Source organism: Phoca vitulina, unplaced genomic scaffold (assembly GCF_004348235.1).
Source record: "Phoca vitulina isolate PV1807 unplaced genomic scaffold, GSC_HSeal_1.0 scaffold19, whole genome shotgun sequence".
In the NCBI taxonomy this organism is placed as follows: Eukaryota; Metazoa; Chordata; class Mammalia; order Carnivora; family Phocidae; genus Phoca; species Phoca vitulina.
This window is the reverse complement of record NW_022589722.1, coordinates 16,301,917-16,319,796: the sequence shown is the minus strand read 5'-3', so window position 1 is coordinate 16,319,796 and position 17,880 is coordinate 16,301,917. Positions and strand designations below refer to the sequence as shown.

The 17,880-nt window shown below is 44.5% G+C and overlaps 1 protein-coding gene across 3 annotated transcripts in view; it reads left to right on the top strand.

The window, feature by feature from the left end:
* Positions 1-17,880, top strand: part of PAH (phenylalanine hydroxylase) — a 105,158-nt gene that overhangs the window by 60,957 nt on the left and 26,321 nt on the right. For all 3 annotated transcript variants that reach the window (XM_032416585.1, XM_032416584.1, XM_032416586.1), the window contains one exon: positions 8,863-8,951. In XM_032416585.1, coding sequence (XP_032272476.1) covers positions 8,863-8,951 — 89 coding nt within the window. The remainder of the gene's footprint in view (positions 1-8,862; positions 8,952-17,880) is intronic.

Below are 17,880 nucleotides of genomic sequence, written 5' to 3'. Positions count from 1 at the left end.
TTATGAGGAAGGTCATACAAGATACTCTGAAGGTTATGGTGTTTGATAGATTGAGCTTGCTTGAGTTGAATAGCCCTTGAATTTAGACATCCTTAAGCCTCAGTAGGGAGGGGCTCTGTGATCCACAACACCAGCCAACTATTAGGCTATGTGGCGCCGCCAGTTGCGTGGATATGGACACTGACCAGGCTAACATACAGGGAGTTGGTGGCAGCCACACCCTCACTGGGTCCAACTTCACCTGGCAGGTGGGGAGACAGCTTCATGTGTGGGATGATGTGAGGGGTGCTGGGAATGACCTATCAGTTCCAAATATTACTTCCTGTGAATGTGCTTTTGATGCCTACTCTTATCCACTTGGCTGTGTGTTATACTGGAAATGGTACTGGTCTAAGAGATAGAAGGCCAGCTTCTCATGCAGGTTCCTTCCTTCTTCCTCTCTCCCTCTCTTCTCGCTTCCTTCTTTCTTTTCTTCTCCTCTTCCTTACCCTTCTAGCAACACCCATGACCCAAACCAGTATCCTTTTTTTTGTTTTCATTCTCTTTGAAAATTTTGTAGCATTTAACCATGGATTAATCATTTAATCCATGATACCCCTGGAATTCTCTCTTTCCTTAGTATTTTATAAATTATGTGGCTCTTACTTATTAAAATACTGACTCTTGAGGGTTTCTTTCTTTTTCCTTCACTACTCCTCAAAGACCACAGTCAGCTTTGCTGACCTTCTTTTTCATCCACATTTATGCCCTAATTCAGTTAATCATTCATTTGTGTAACTTATATTCATTGAACACCCATTCAGTGTCAGCCACAGGATAGGGATGCAGTAGGGAAAAAGACACACATGGTGCCTAGACTCATGTTTCTTATAATCTAGTAGGCAGTTCCTATGTGGCATGAGATATGCAGGAATAGGAAAGTGTGGTTTGCATCAGGAGCTCTTAGGAGGTACACTGAAGCCAGTCTGGGGCATGGTAGGGAGAAGGGGGAGCAGGGTCAGGGAGGGACACCTGGAGGGAGACAGACATAATATGCGAGAGGCTTTCAAGGTAGATTGTCCATAACTCCAGTTGTAAGTGGCAGGTACTCAGACTGAGTGCAATGCAAGCTTTCAGGAACCAGAACTCTGTATCTGGGGATATAGTTGGCAACTTGCCAGTAGATATGTTTATAAGATATGTGACATCTTCAAAAGGATACTGGGAGGATAGTTCCGGTTTAGGATGGTGATTGGAATAAAGGATGCTGCGGGTCATTCTTTTATTTATTCATGATTTCACACATATCCATTCATTCGTTCCATCATTGATTTATTTCAACACATTTTTACCTCTTTACTTCATGCTAAGGCCCTTTTATTTGTCTGGTTTTTATTCTATTTTAACATGTGAATGGAGAGTTCAAATGCTTTGCCTGTCACATCACTGATAGAAGTGAGCCCTGAACCCACCATTCCTCTGCTCTGTCCAGGAGGAGGAAGGAACTAGTTTGGCACCAACAGCCAGAATTTGGTTCACCCGTTCTTGCCAAGACCTTCCTGAGGGGCATCCTTTCTCTGGAAAGAAAGTAGAAGCTCCTTGGGGCACCTGGTCATGATCCCAGGATTCTGGGATCGAGCCCCCCATGGGGCTCCTTACTAAATAGGGAGCCTGCTTCTCCCTCTCTCTTTGCCCACTGCTCCCCCTGCTTGTGTTCTCTCTCTGTCAAATAAATAAATAAATAAAATCTTAAAAAAAAAGTAGAAGCTCCTTAAAAGAGAAAAGTAAAACCCTCAAAAGACTTCATCTTACAGGATGTTGGCATACTACCCTTCTCCTTTTGGGGGAGCTGTTGGGATCAGCACACCAATGCTTCCCAAGAGGCTGGGGGCCTTTGCCTCAGAGGAGACATCCAGGAGCCTGGAAGGAAGGGTTGAGAACATTCTTCTATTCTGGGCCCAGGAAAGGAGGATTTATTGCCCTCCCTGAGACAGGCTGGAGGCAGAAGTCTGGAGCAAGACTGGGTGCCTTGCTGGCTAGACCCTGGGGCTGGTGGACGTTTGGTAGAGGGAGGGAGTTAATGGGACTCAGCCTGCACCTTAAACTGCTATAAATTTAATAGGCCTTCTCTGACCCATTGGCCAGGAAGCAGGCTCCCGCCAGGCCTATGGGGCCTCTTGCTCAGGAGCCTCCTGAGCCAGCCACCCCTCGGCGTCCGGGCTGAGCAGTTGACCCTGACTTAATGAGACCACGACGTGGGTGTCCAGGGTCGGCTCTCCTGCAGGCTGCTTCCCTTGGAGCCAAATCAATATTTATTAATGATCTGCCCCCCTCCAGTGCCTCTGGCTTCACAGAGGGCCTCTGTTGCACCAGCCTGCCCAAGTCATTCATTAACGCTGAGCCCAGCGGCCCGTGAGGCAGTCGAGGGGCCCACAGAGGCCAGCCCACCGCGGAGATATTTGCAAAGGTCATTAATGAGCTAATCTGATTTAACTTTTCAAGACGAAGGCCTGGGTCACCAGGGTCAGTCTCTATTCCCAGCACTGTGCCAGGGTGGGGGAGAGGCCCGGCACCGCCACTGAAGAAGATAAAGGAAATGTGAGGGTGTCTTTGAAGAGCTGAGAACTTCAGTGTTAAAAAGTTACTAACCTTAAATCCAGGGAGGGTTGGGATGGGAGATGGGGAGGCCCCGGGGCTGTCCTAGGGGTTTTCTCCAAGCCCTTTAGATTCCTGCTTTAGTTCGTCACCTCTTTTCTGTCTCCAGATGGGAGATTAGGAATCTAAAATCAACCCTCTGCTGCCCCCCACCTTATTCTAAGCCTGCCGAGCAGAGCAGTTCTCAGAGTCCTCATTCCGCAGTGAGCTCAGTGATCTTAACCAAGTTCCTTCCCCTCTTCGAGCCTCAGTTTGCTCATCAGAAAAGCAAAAATAATGTCTACCCCCTAGCATTGCTTTGAGAATTAAAACAATGGAAGTAATGCGCTTAGCATTGTATCTGGTGCATCCTAAGCTCTCAAAAAATTAACTTCAAAGGAAAAAAGGTAGCTATAACTTTTGGCCGGGAAAATTAGAAGATCCCAGGTTCACAGGTATGAACCCTGACCCTGCCACCAGTGGCCTCTGTGGCAGTCCTTAACCAGAGACGTGTCTCTGGGTTTTCTTTGTGAGGTTCAAGTGTAAGGATGGCAGATGGACCTACTACAAGTCAGTCGCTTCTCACCCCAACCAAGGAAGCAGGCCAGGAATTGGTTGTCTCTCCCATTTCACAGAGGAGAAGCCAGAGTCTCAGGAATCAAGTCACTTGCTCAGAGTCACAGAGTTTGTGGGTGGGAGAGATGAAACTTGGACACAGACCTGCCAGCTTCAGGCCCAGGATGTGCAAACCTTTTGCACAGGATAAGGTGCAAGCTTTACAAGTGGGCTTGCAACCAGTCCACCTTCCCTGGAGCCTCTCATCCTCACCAGCCCTTGGGCCAGGTGAATGTCTTCAACTGCAGATGAAGGACCCCTGTTTCTGCAGGCCACCAGCTCCATCAAGGGTGAGGTGACAAGAATGGCTGGAGTCTACCAACTGTAGGCTTCCGCTGTTCTCTGTCCGTCCTTGTGGGGTTCCAGCCTTGATCTCCTCCATTTTACACTGGTTTTCCCTTCTGTCTCCTGCCCTGGGGACTTCAAGCTCCGGCATCACACAGGAGGTTAATGGTCTTACAGGTGCATAGAAACAAATACAGATATGTAGATATAGGGACATGCAGTGGTTCTGCCTCTCTGAACTCTGAGATACACACCTACCTGCATATATGAGTATGTATGATATACGTATACAAATATATGTGTAGTATTGAAAGAAGTAAATACGATAGACTGTAAAACAAAGTGTAGGCTTCGTGCAAAAAGGTAAAGGCTCGGTCCTGTTTTGTCTGGGGTCCTCTGTAGCCTCCTTCCCTTTAGTACCTGGGTCTTCACACTGCTTGCTTCATAGCCAAAGTTACCAAGTAGCAGAGGCAAGATTTGGACCCAGGTGATTTGGCTCTGAAGTCTGTATGATTAGCCCACCAAGCTTTGCTGCTTCTCCAACCTGGCTGTGTTCTGGGCCTTTTCTGGGTGGTGACCAGAGGTCCCTGGACAGGGGTGAGCACCTCACAGCCTTGCAGTGCTGCCTGGGGGTCCCTCACAGTATCTGTGACAAGGGCTTGGGGCTTGGTGGGCTGCTCCCACCTTTGTCTCCTCTTTGCCAAGACTTGAATCCTTTGAGGTTTTGCAATCTTCTCACGTTCTTTGATTTTTTTTTCTTTTCCACCTAGAGGTCTGAGCTAAGCCAATTGGTCCAACTAGTGTTCCCCCTTTGGAAGAGCTAAAAAAAACAAAACCCCCAGAGCTGAAAAAAATGCCGGTTCTGCTGCCCTCTGGCGTTCAGTGGGGAGACGGCCGCACACACAGCTCTGAATGCAGGTGGGGCAAAAACACTTGTATCTGTGGAGTAGAACCTGCTTCCTTTAGTGAGAGGAGAAGGGGAAATGGGAGGTGCCATGCATTTTGGGGGCCGAACAAACGCAGTGACTATATTTCCAGAAGCAAGCAAGATGGACACACTGATTGAACTAGAAGTATATTTTCACATCCCCTCTGGCCAGCCTCAGCCCTTCACAGCATTCTGGTAGGGCTTGAAATACAAAACCCAAAAGGGATTACAGCAACAAGTGAATCCAGTACCTCACATTGTATGGAAGGGGGAAACTGAGGCCCAAGATTAGAAAGCCTGTTAGTACCAGAGCTTGACTGTGAACGGGCTTCTGACCCCAGTCTTCTCTGCTCTTCCTCTTCCTCTCCCTCCTTTCTTTCTTCTTCCTCCTCCTTTTTCCCTTCCTCATCCTCCTCTTCTTCTTCCTCTTCCTTCTTTTTCTTCCTTTTTTATCACCACGATTAAATTCTTCATCACCCTCATGGTTAATACAGAAAAGCACTTACAGCAGACCACTCACTGTGCTAAGATGTGTCACATTTGCTATAGTATTTAATTCATGCAAAAATGAAGTAATATAGAAAGATGATTCTAATCCATATTGTGGATAAAACACTAAAGCTCGGAGAGATAAAATACTTGCTCAATTACACAACAAAGTAAGTAGCAGATTTTCTAGTCTCGCCTGAAGACTTTCTACTCCGCTCTCTAAGCTAAGGTCAGGGTTAACAAATTCCCAGGAGCTTGCAAGTGAACAGTAACAATATTTACTATGTACCAGTACTGTTCTCAGTGAACACACATATTCACTTGCTTAATTTTATATTGTTCCAATCAAGTAGTACAGTATAGTGCTATCATTATCCCCATTTTTACAGTTAGGGAGACTGAGGCACAAAGACGTTTCCAAATTTGTTCTGGGTGCCACAGATAGTAAGTACAGAGACAGCATTCCAGCCGGAGGTGGCCGGCCCTGTTGTGCTGGGTCTTGATGATTGCCGGACTGACTCTCCCGGAGACAAACGGGGAGCCAGTTCTGGACTAAGGACGGACCCTGGCTATCCCAGATCCCCTTGAGCTACAGCAAGGCAGTGACAGGGCACCAAGACCCTCCCTCTGGGGTCTGGAGTCACAGAATGATATATGAAATAGTATCCCCCTCCCTCTCCATCTTCTTACCCCACTTTCTTCTTCAAGAACGTCCTGGCATTGTTATCTATTTAAATGTATTTATTATTTCTTTCTGGCCGCCCACTCCCACTAAAACGTAAGCACCGCAGAGGTGAAGCCTCCCTCAGTGTCTAGTGCCCTAGTAGTAGGTGCTGAATATCTATTTGTGGAATCTATTTCGACAAGGTGAAGGGTGCCCCAAGTCAGAAGGTTGGTGACAGCAACACAAGGCTGGCTTGCCGTGTCTCTGGGGGCAACTGTGACTGCTGGAATTATGGATGATTCTCAGGCAAGAGAGAGAACGAATGAGTGGGGAAGGGGTGCCCTGGAAGAGAGGTGATGGGCTGGTGACATTCTGGGGAAGCCGGAAGGGTCTCAGAGGGGATCCTGAGCCCTGGCTGACTACAGTAGATGTCCTTTCTCAAGTCCTTCCAAACCTGAGTAAGGAATAGACCCCATTTTCAGTGCTGACAACAGAGGTCTATTGTACAAGATAAAGCAGTGGGCTCAAGAAGAAAAAAAAGCCTGGAGAAATGTTCCAGAGACAAAGTGGGAAGCCGGGTGCTGTGCTAGGTGAGCAGAGCCTGGTGCTGAGTCATCTCAGACTCCAAAGTCTAGAAGTTAGGACCCAGGAGGTCTATGAAGAGACTTATCCTCCTTGTTCCTCCCCATCCTCATCTATAAAATGGGGATAGTAATAACACCCAGCTCCTGGGGTTGCTATGTGGATTTGGGTGAGGTGGTAAATAACTCATCTAGGACAGTGCCTGTCAGCTAGCCAGTGCTAGATAAGCCTTAGCTGGAATACGACTGCAAGGTCTGTCCCTGTGACTGACCACAGAGAGCCAGCCTTGAGAAGTGGGCTGGGCTTTAGGGGCATGGAACCTCCAGGTGGTAGACGGCAAGGACACTCGGGCAGTCAGGCTCCAGAGCCCAGCTAACAATGTGCTCCAACCCCCAGAGTGGCGGGGTGGATTCATGGTCACAATGGAAACCACCGCGTCATCCAGGCCTGAGTTTGAATCCTGACTCCTCTGTTTCCTAGCAGAGGAAAACCTGTATTTGGGTTTGCCACCTAACCTCTCTGTACCTCAGCTTCCTCGTTTGTGATCTGGGGAGACCACTAGTACCCGCCTCACAGGTGAAATATTTAGAACAGCACTCAGTGTTACTTTTTATCACTCACATATGGGGCAGACAGCCTTGCACCCCACGTCTATGGAAACAAGGCTCTAAATGGCCCTTTGTTAATGCTGTTGAAATAAGCATCTCGTTTTGGTGGAATGTGGCTGATTTCTTGCCTGCCTCTTCTATGTCGAGATCACGGGTGGCGTTTCCCCAGTCTGGCCACTAGATGGCAAGCGTGTGCTTTCCCGCCCCACCTGAGCAGGGCCAGAATCCGAAACAACCTGCCTGAGATGAGAAGCTTCCTTTTATGGGCGAGACATTGTGCTGCGCCCTTTGCCTACATTCCCATGTACTCCTCACAGTAATACTCAGATTAAAAGAGATATTCCACCAAAATGGTAAGCACGGTGGTAGCTGGCACGTGGTAAGGCCTCAAAAAACATCTGCTACTCTTCCTATTATTGTGGCTATTATTCCCATTTTTACAGTTAGGATTGAGGCACAGAGAGCAAAAGCAAGTAGATGCAGCCTGGATTCCAAGCCGGACCTTACTGATTCCAAGTTCAGCATCTTTTCCTCTAAACCTCGTTTCAGGGGAAGAAGCATTGGATGCCTTGGCCTCCCTTCTGGCTCCCCTCGCCTCCCATGTCCTGGAGCTACCACTTTCTTACTTCTTGTGTGGCCTTCAACTAGTTATTTATACTTTCACAGCTGCAGTTTTTCATCTGTACAATAGGGATCATGATGCCTTCTTATTTTGGAGATACTTCAGAAATCAGAAACAGCAACTAGACCAGAGTTGGCGCTCCATGGATTGTAGTTACTGTTGTGAATGCCTTACAAGTTAGCATACCCAGAGTTCGTTCGTTCATTCGTTCATTTGTTCCTTCCTTCCTTCCTTCCTTCCTTCCTTCCTTCCTCCATCGCTTCTCACCCCCCACCCCCAAGCCCTCCCTCTCCTCCGGGCACCTGAACTACAAGGCACTCATGGTTTCTCCGCTCATGGACCTTTCAGTCCAAAAGGTCCTAGTCTCTGTTCATTCCTGGAACAATTCCACCCTCCATGTGTCTTCTTCCCCGTAGGCCACACAGCTCAGGCCTCACCTACTCCCCCACTAGGCTACTCCAGAAGCAAGCCTGTGGGTTCTTTACGTCCTACAAAGCACTGTCAAATCCTAAACTGCCTGACTCCATTCTGTTTCATCAGTGACTTTCAAATTGGCTTGGGCATCAAAGATTCTGCCACGATGATGCCTGGGAAACTTTGGGAGGGAGATATGTGATAGGAAGATGGGGTCTCATGGGCTTATCCTTGCATAAAACAGAACAGCTCTGGTTTTATCTGATTTATATTCTGGGGTTACATGTAATACTCTGCTACTAAAGAAAACCATCAAAAACCACCCCACTATACCATAATAGGTGGGAGGGAGGTAAATTTTGAGATAATTCAGAGAAAATCTTCAGGAAAAAGAATATGTTTGGGAAGATGTTTTAAAATTATTTTCTAAGGTGCTAAGTGAAATAAACCAGACAGAGACAAATAATGCATGGTATTCCTTATATATGGAACCTAAAAAAAAAGCACCAAACTCATAGAAACAGACAGTAGATAAGTGATTGCTGGGGGCTGGGGGCTGGGAGAAAGAGGGGGAGGTTGGTAAAAGGGTATGTTTCAGCTATAAGGTGAGTAAGATCTGGGGACCTAGTATAAGACATGGCGACTGTAGTCAATAACACTGTATTACATAATTGAAACTTGCTAAGAAAGTAGAACTTACGTGTTTTTACTAACCCCGAAAAATAAATATGTGTGTGTTAATTAACTAGATGGGGAAAATGCTTTCATAATGTGTACCTATGTCAAATCACAATGATGTATACTTTATCTTATAATTTTGTCAGGTAAACCTCCACAAAGCTGAAATTAAAAAAAAAATTATAGTTTCCAAGAAAAATGGGCGTTAACTTTTGTATTATAGTAAGTTGGGGGTTATATGGGACCCCATGTTCCCCCCATTGGTTTGTCTAATTGGGGCTGATCCATGCTTCTGACCTTGGTGAGGCCTTTGGCCATGTCCTGCCAATCTTCAGCTCAGGACTTTGCCCTTTCTGTGTTTCAGTGCCCTGGTTCCCAAGAACCATTCAAGAGCTCGACAGATTTGCCAATCAGATTCTCAGCTATGGAGCGGAACTGGATGCAGACCATCCTGTGAGTCTCCGTGTCGGTGGCCCTTCCAATCAGACCCTTTCAGTGCTCCCCTCCCTGACCCTACTCCACTCCCTGATCCCCAGGAATGTGTCTTCATTTGTTTGCTTGTAGGACAGACATTTGTAGGGTGTCTTCTTATACATCATCACTGCCATGGTTATCATGGTCGTTACTATTGTTGGCGCAAATATGGATTGGCCTCCGGAAACTATTGTTTATATGTATATATACGTATGTATGTATGTATGCACACATACACACAAACACACATATATATGTAAATCATCTTTCTTTCTGTCTTCAGACAACTACAGAGGTTTAAGTCAGGGGTTTGGGAAACAGTAAACCACTAACAGCTCTGCCAGGTACAGCAGGGCAGTGGTGACATTGGAACTAGATCCTAAACCCTGAGTAGAAGATGCTGAGGGAACATATTGTGCAAAGACCCAGTGTCCTGAAAGTATCCAGAATATTTTGAAATGCAGAATATTTTGAAATGACTGGCTAGTGCATTAGGCGTGAGGGCCAGATTTTAAAAGGTCTGATGTGGGGCCCCTAGGTGGCATAGTCGGTTAAGCATCTGACTCTTGGTTTTGGCTCAGGTCATGATCTCAAGGTCATGATCTCAGGGTCGTGAGATTGAGCCCTGCATCGAGCCCTGCACTGGGCTCTGAGCTGAGCTAAACAAGGAGTCTGCTAAAGTTTCTCTCTGCCCCTCCCTGTGCTTGCTCTCTCTCTTTCTCTCAAATAAATAAATAAATCTTTAAAAAAGTAATAAAAAAAAAAAGGTCTGATGTACCAGACAAAGAACTCAGACTGTGTCCTGTGTCTGGTGGGCAGGGGAGCAGGTTCCCTACTGGTTTCTGAGAAGAAGACCAGGATGGGGGAACTTCACCATTTTTTGTGGGGGTGGAGGATTCCAGGGAGGAGCAGCTCAGGCTGGACTCAGGGCCAGGGCCAGTTCTGACATCCTCCTTAGGTGGAAAGTGCCACCATCACATGGGCTGTCACTTAATCTCTGCCGGCAAATGGCTTCTTCATCTTTAAATGACTTGGAAGCTGTTTTCATTTCTAGTGGTTTAGTGTAACTGAGTGAGAGTGTCTACATTTCATCTGGAGTCTGTTTTCTTACATCTCTGTGGGTCTTCACAGTTGAGTAAGTTGTGAACTTGATCTTCACAAAGGCTCTTTGCAGGAAGCAAAGCAGATGTTCCCATTTTACAGATAGATTCACTGAGGCCCAGTGAGAGTAAATGACTTTTCTAAGGTCCTGTGCTAATCTTTGGGTCTTAAGACTCTTACTCCAGTGCTCACAGAGCCAGAAGACAAAGGTCCAGCCCAGTAGCAGAAATTCCAGTGCTTTCCCAGAGACAAAGAGAGAGTTATTTCTGGAGTTGGCTGGCCTTTTAAAATATGAACACATGTTGCTTATTTTCACTTAAATAGTAAATCCCTCATAGTGGACTTAAAAATACAGAAAAGCATGAGGGAAGAAAATGAAGATCACCCATGATTCCAGTTACTTCTCTTTTCCTCTTGATGGTATTCTGCATTTTTTTTTTTACAGTGAGAAACTATTTTATTAACAGAAACAAAGGTGAATTCCCTCCTGACACCCAGACTTGAAACTAGAAAAAAAAATCACCTATTGTCACACTGTCCTGAAATAATTGGTGTTAATTTTGGTGTGCTTCCTTCCTCCTCTCCCCATCTCTTTCCCCCGTCTCTCTTTCTACTAGTTAGACATTAATATGAATTATTAAATTTTTAAGCTATTAAATTAAATTATACAATTATTATATGTATAATTTTTCGTGCATTGCCATAACTTACTAAGCAACCCCCAATGGCAAGCATGTTTCTAGTCTCCCTGTTACAGTAGTTTTCTGGCCTGTGCATCTTGACAAGGATGCCCCATAGCTTCCTTGATTCTTACTTGTGAAACTACTTAGCTCAGGATAGGAATCATATTTCAGTCTCCTAATAAATATATACTTAAGCACCTTCTCCCCCAAAAACCTAAAGGTAAGGTTGGAGGATTTTGATCCCCATTCACCTTCCTGGGGATGGTGCAGCCTTCTCCTGTGGGGCCCAGGGGCAGTAGACGTGCTCCAGAAGAGGCTCCAGATCCCCTTCGACAGGTCTTTGGCTGTGGGCCTTGGGAGCAAAGCGTCTGCAAAGAGATCATTCCTCTGGAAAAGCCGTCTGGCCACCTTGACCCAGCCCATGAAAGCAGCCCATCAGGGTGTTTCTTCCTCTTACCAGCCTCCACGCCTCCTGCCTTAACCCAAGACCCTTCCACTGGCCATACTTGCTGCTCCCTTGGGGCAGAGGGGAAAGAGGGAAGAGGCCACAGATGTGGACATTTCCATCTTCTTATCCTTGTGTCTCTTCAGGCAGATGAGCTGGTCATCAAATTCCCTGGAATTCATTTCTCCTTACAGACCCAGCCCACATTTTTGGTTCCCTGGCCTCTCGCTCTGATGAATTTTATCATAAAAGAACAATTTTGTCAGGTACACAGTCTTCCCACTGAGGAGGCCAGGCTCTCTCTGTTCCTTCATCAGAGCCTGGGAACCAATGGGCCAAGGACAGAGTAAACCCTCCAGAGTGCTTCCCCACACTCCCTCGGGCCCCACAGGCCTTGGCTGCCATGTGTGAGAAGTGGCGGGTGTTCTTCCCAAAAGGACCCTCTGTTCCACTCTGTCCCCGCCGCAGTACGCTCCCCTGCCCTTGGCAGTGTGCACTGATGTTTAACTCAATATCTCACTTCAGGGTCTCCAAAATAACCACTCTGAGAAATGTAGCCAAGGAAGGATTGTTCCTGCAACAGAGGGTAAAGGGCATCTGCGTCCCAGGGTTAGCTAAGTGGGAGAATGAAATAGGATAGCTGCATTCCACTCAGCCTTCTTTCTGTTGTTGCCAGTGTCCTGCCCTCCCTCCTCCCCTTCTGCCTTCCTCCCTTCCCCAACTATTTACTAAGCAAGTGATCCTGGCAGCTCGCATTTCTTGAGCATAGACTGTGTGCCAGTCACTGTGCTAAATGCTTTACCGGCATTTTTAAAATTTAGGTGTGATAGCCATCCTGGGAGCGTTGTGTTTTCTCATTCAGATGAGAAATTTCAGAGAGGGAGACCTGCGTCCCAGGCTATGTAAAGGAACGGGGAGCTGAAATGATTCATAAGACATGACCCATGTCCTCCAGGGGCCTCCAGTTGTGGGGTACAGGAGGGAGTGGTGTCTACTCTTTCCAAAGGGGGTGCCAGAGGTGACTGGGTTACAACTTTACAGCTTACAGGTTATGTATTTACAAAGTCAGAATCCAAGTGGTCTGTTTGATTTCCATTCTAAGACTGAGTCTCCTTTCTCTGACCATTCCCCAGCCTCTCTGGGCCTGTCTATGTGGTCTCCTTCACATGGGATGCTTTTCCTTATCTGCTCACCTGTTCTTTCCCTGCTACAAAACCTCTATTCATTTCCTAAGGCCCAACTCATATGTTGGCCTCCTTGAAGCCTTCCACCTACCTCTTCCCCAGGCCAAGTTTTGACGCTGATACTATGGGACTGTGTGCATGGTGTTTCATACTTTGAGCACAGAGCATCAGAGAAAAATAAATTCACTTCCTCATGAACTGTAACCTCATAGAAGGCATAAGATATAGATATATAGATACACCCACCCCCCCCACACAAGTGAAAGGGTAATATGCATGCTTCCCAAACTATAATCTATGGAAAAAAATTCTCATGATCAAAATGAGAAACAGTGTATTCTAGAACTGCATTTTAAGCATATGCAAGTCCCATTATCTCATTTGGGACTTTGGCAAGTCCTGCGAACATGAGACTCATTCAACCTAACGTCCCTCAAATTTTTTTACTTATGGAACCCCTTTCCATGGAATACCTAGCAACATTATCTTAAATGGTAGTGTTCCATGGAATGCAGTTTGGGTAATATTTAGTTTAAATCATAACACACAAAAGTACATGATTAAACACCAGGTTTAAAGAATCAGATGGCATGTGTTAACGGTTCTAAGGTCACTGTGAACTGGAATTGTTAGAGAGGACTTCTGGAAAGAGGAAGATGTGAGTTGAGCCCTCTAACAAGTAGGGTAGGCTAACTGCTTATCAAACAATCCCCAAAGCTCCATGGCTTAACCCACTGAAAGATTATTTCCAGTGTAGGTCAGTAAGGAAATTGCTCCACACAGTCTTGCAGAGACTAAGTCCCTTCCACTAAATGGTTGCACCTTCCTTCAAGTCCTCAGAGCCCTTTTCATTCTTCCAGCACATGGGAAAAGGGAGTGAGAATCACTCCCAGGTCTTTATGGGTCAGGTCTGGAGGTGACTCACAACCTTCCCTCAAATTTTATTGATTGCAGCCCGGTCACATGGCCACTATGAACTTCAAAGAAGACTGAGAAAAGTGGTTGAGCAGTGTTCTCTGAAAGAAGGATTAAACACAGATCTTGGGGAGCCTCTGCCACACAGACCTTAACCCCAGAGTTCCCTATTCCAGTTCCCCTGGTGCCTACGCCAGTGTCTAAAGCTGAAGATCTGCACTGGGGGGCTTTCCGGGGGAAAAAATATTAGTCAACACACTGTCCTTTCTTCTACTACCTGAAGCTTTCAAACTGTTTTTCAGTCTTTCAGATACAGATATTGAGTTTCTCTTCTCTCCAGAAAGAGCCTTGCCCTTCCCAAGAGCAGGGCTATATTTCTAGTGCTTTTCTTCTCTTCCTTTCTCCCATTCAAACTTCTCCATCCAAGGGCCCCATTAGAGTCTGTTGTAAGGATGTCAGTCATCAAAGACTTGTTGCATTCCTCCTAAGTTGCTCTGTCAAGGCATCATTTAAAAAAAGTTAAAAACAACTGTCATACAGGTATATAGTCAACATTTGTCAAAAATCCATTAACTCAGTAGTGAAGAAAGCAGCCAGATGACAACACTGGTGTGAAGGAAGCTACAAAAGACCAAAGTATGGATGGTCTTTGAAAAATCTAGTGCTGGAGCAAGATCACAGAGATTGCTATACAAGTGATTAATATTCTAGAAGGCAATAAAGCCATAACCGTGAGTGTTCCTTTCCCTATTGGACAGAAATCACTTGCAACTTGATCATAAAATAAATATTTTGCTACTTATCCATCTTCTATAAGTCAGCATCTTACCTTGAAGAGTTTGGGCCTTACTAAGTAGTAAATTGCACATCAAACAAATATACACGTCCCTTGAGTACAGCAAGCTTGTTAGGCAGTGATCTAATTTTTTTGCATAATTTTTTTAACAACTCCTACTCAAAAATATGCCATGCACTGAAAATCCAGTGATAAGTGAAACAAACAGAGTCCTGAGTTTAATAATATTAACAAGCATAATGATTATCTGAAAAGAGAAACACTCAGGTTATTGAGAAAGTGTATTATAGAGGAAAACCAATAAACTTAGGAAAAAGCAAGAAAGGTCTCTAAAAATGCAGGATGGAAAGGCCAAGTTGTAGCTTATTGGTCTGGAAGAGTGGGAAAGAGTATTCCAATAAAAGGGAACAGCATGTGTGAAGGCCTTAATGTGGGAAAAAGCATGATGTATTTAAAGAATTAAAATCAGACCAATTTGGATGAATTTGGAATGTAGCATGTGGAACTCCAATTGTAGTTCAACACAGAGTTGGAAGCATAGGCAGAGCCAGATCACACAAAGCCTTTTGGACTGTGTTAAAAATTTTGGACTTTATCCTAAAATTGATGAGAGGCCATTGAAAGTTTTTAAGGAAGGGAGTGACCCCACCAGATTTGCACTTCATAAATCTACTTGGGCTGCATGAGGGGGGAGGCATGGAGAGAACTCAAAGAAAGGCCACTTGGGAAGCAGTTATGGTAGTCCAGGCGAGAAGTGACGGGGTCCTGAACTAAGGGGTAGCAGTGAGAAAAAAGTAAAAAGGACAGACTTAAGATATTTGGAGGGAAGAATGGACAAAAATTGATTATCGGGTATGAAGGAAGAGAGGAAGAGAGAAGTAAAACAATGACTCCCAGGTTATTGGCTTGGACAACCAGGTATCTGAATCCTTTCCAGAACAGACTTCTTGGCCTTATTGGTGGCGGCCATGGCCAGCAATAGAGAGTGGGCAAGGGGCGGTGGGGCTGTTGTCAGTGCTGCCCTGGTCTGTTAGTTTGCAAATCTCTGGCCAGTGCCTGCAGGATGACATTGGCAGATACTGTACCACTTTGAACCTCTTTCTCCTGTGTACCATCCTTCCTCCAGTTGGTGTGGGATTGATGGAATGCAAACAGCCTCTCATTATTGGCATAGATGAAATAGAAATTGCAAGGTAAGAATTCTACAGATGCTGCTTAGAAGGTCCAAGGTGGGGTGATGGGGCTCAGTGACCCATTACAGACTCTATCCTTTTTGTGTTCTGAGCCAGATTTCTCAGTTTTTGGATTTCCCACCATTTTGTACAAATACATCATTTTTTAAATTCAGATTATTACTTGGTGCTCTGCCTATGTTACCTAATCTAACCCACCCAATACTGTGAGGTAGCTGACAGTCTCATTTTACTGATGAAGAAACGTAGGTTTGAGAGTTGAACTGACTAACCTCAAGCCGAGCTCCTAGTGACTGGGGTTAGTAATCCACCCAGCCCGTCTGACTTGAAACCCCCTGTTCTCCTTGCTAGTCTAAAGATGGCATTTCTGAGGTTTAACCTCAGCCATGACATCAAGAAATGATAAAATAAAGATCTCAGTCTAGAATACCCAGAAGACTTTACCATGTAGTTACCCACTCCCCGAAATCCCCACAACAACAAAACCACACACTTCAACACCCAAGTAACAAAAATTCCAAGATTAAGGAAAGTGTTTGCATACAGACTGCAGGTGATGTTATAACTGTGCATCATGTAGAATTCTCTCCATTCTGTCCCTTCCACTCCTCCCCTCTTCCCCCTCCTGCCCACTCCTCCTTCACCAACAATATATTTTCCTGTCAAAACATACTTGGTTACATGCAGTGCAACCGAAATTGCTGCTATTAGCTTAATTGAGACAGGGTGATTATAAATAAATTACATGCAGTGCTACTGAAATTGCTGCTATTAGTCTAAATTGAGACAGGATGATTAGTCATCATCAAGTGAAGCTTAATTCAGAGTGTGCTTAATTCAGAGTGTACCCCACATGGCTGCAGAGGCCCTGTGGTCATCTGGCAGCCCAAATGATGCAAGGCCAAACCAAGAGATGGACTTTGAGGTCTCAGTTCTCTTTCACTGATAACTGAGGGACAGAAGTCCTTGCAGCCTGGCCAGTGGGTGCTTCTTGAAGACTGATAATGAACTTATTAGGTACTTTGAGCTGGAAAGGACTGTGATTAGAAACTTTCCCTATGGAAGATCCATATGATATACTGTGTATGTGTGTGTGTTGATATAACTCAACGTGTGAATCTTCTGTTACTTCTTCATAATGGTCTGAGATAGATTTGTAATACTATTTCACTTTTTTACTAATTACAAAAGAAATCCACACTTATAGTACAAAACTTCAAAAGCATAAATAGTATAGAAAAATAACACAGTTACTGTTTCTCATTTTCATAACATTTGTTAGACTCTGGTGTACTTTTCCGTTATTTCATTTGTATATTCCCTCTGACAGAGTTGATACCTACTGGGTATACAATTTTACAGGAAACTTTTTTTCTCTGACGAAATATCTTTGAACTATCTAGACAAAGTATATTGACTGATGAATTGCTGAACTCTACATCTGAAACTAATGATGTACTATATGTTGAATTTAAATTAAAAAAAAAAGATCAAAGATAAAGAACTAAATAGGGAAGAGAAATTGTCATGGGCATCTCATTCCCAGAGGCAGCATAATGGAGTGGAAATCCACTGGCTAAAGGAAATCTTCCCTCACCATCCTGGTTTCCTGCTCAACCCTCAAACCTCAGCCCGCTACATGGGTACAAACAGAAAACCCCAGCAGAGGTGCTGGTTCTGCAAATGGCTGTATGGGCTTCATTTTCCTCATAGCTAGATTAAAATATAGAAATAGGTATTTTCCAAGATGACTTACAGGTGCAAAAGTCTACACTGTATACTTAGGGGCTGGAGAGAGCCATTTATTCCTGACTATTAAATAAGACAGGTAGGTGAAGATAACTGTGATGATCAAACCTTAATGACTGGCAAGAATTAGGTTTATATTTTGAGTCTTAAGTATGGAGATGTGTTCTACATTTAGTCTGGCAGGTAGGTTCCTAAAGGGGTGCATTTAGTACTACTTGGAAATTAAATCATGGTGCCCAGTTTCCTGACTGTATCATCCCAAGCAACTTATCTTCATCCAGTAGAAGTGTGCCAAGGGTAGTTTTAAGTTTTTAGATTCCTAAGCCTTCCTACCTGTAATGAATGATTCCAAACTATTTAGTACTCTAAGGAAAACCGAAGAGCTATGCTTTGTAGTAACTGTGTCATGGAATCTTTTCTAAACTGAATGATCACTTAATTTACTTGAGATTTAGGTTTGGAATAAAAATTTATGGCAATTTTAATTTTCCAATATGAAACATTTAAATTTCTCTATTTCTCAAAATTTGTTTATCTTAATAAACAAACTAAGAAATTCTTTCTTCCTTCCCTCTGCTCATCCCTCTCTCCCTCCCTCCTCTTTCCTTCTTTCTTTCAACCAGTGTTTGTAGTTCTTTCCATATGCCAGACTCTATGTTACAGAGTCTCAGATTATATATATATATATATATAATATATATATATATATATATATATCTCCCTGATTCTTTGGAATTGCTGGCAGGCTCTGATTGATTGATTGATTGATTTTTTTAAAGATTTTATTTATTTATTTGTCAGAGAGAGAGCACAAGCAAGGGGATGGGCAGAGGGAGAAGCAG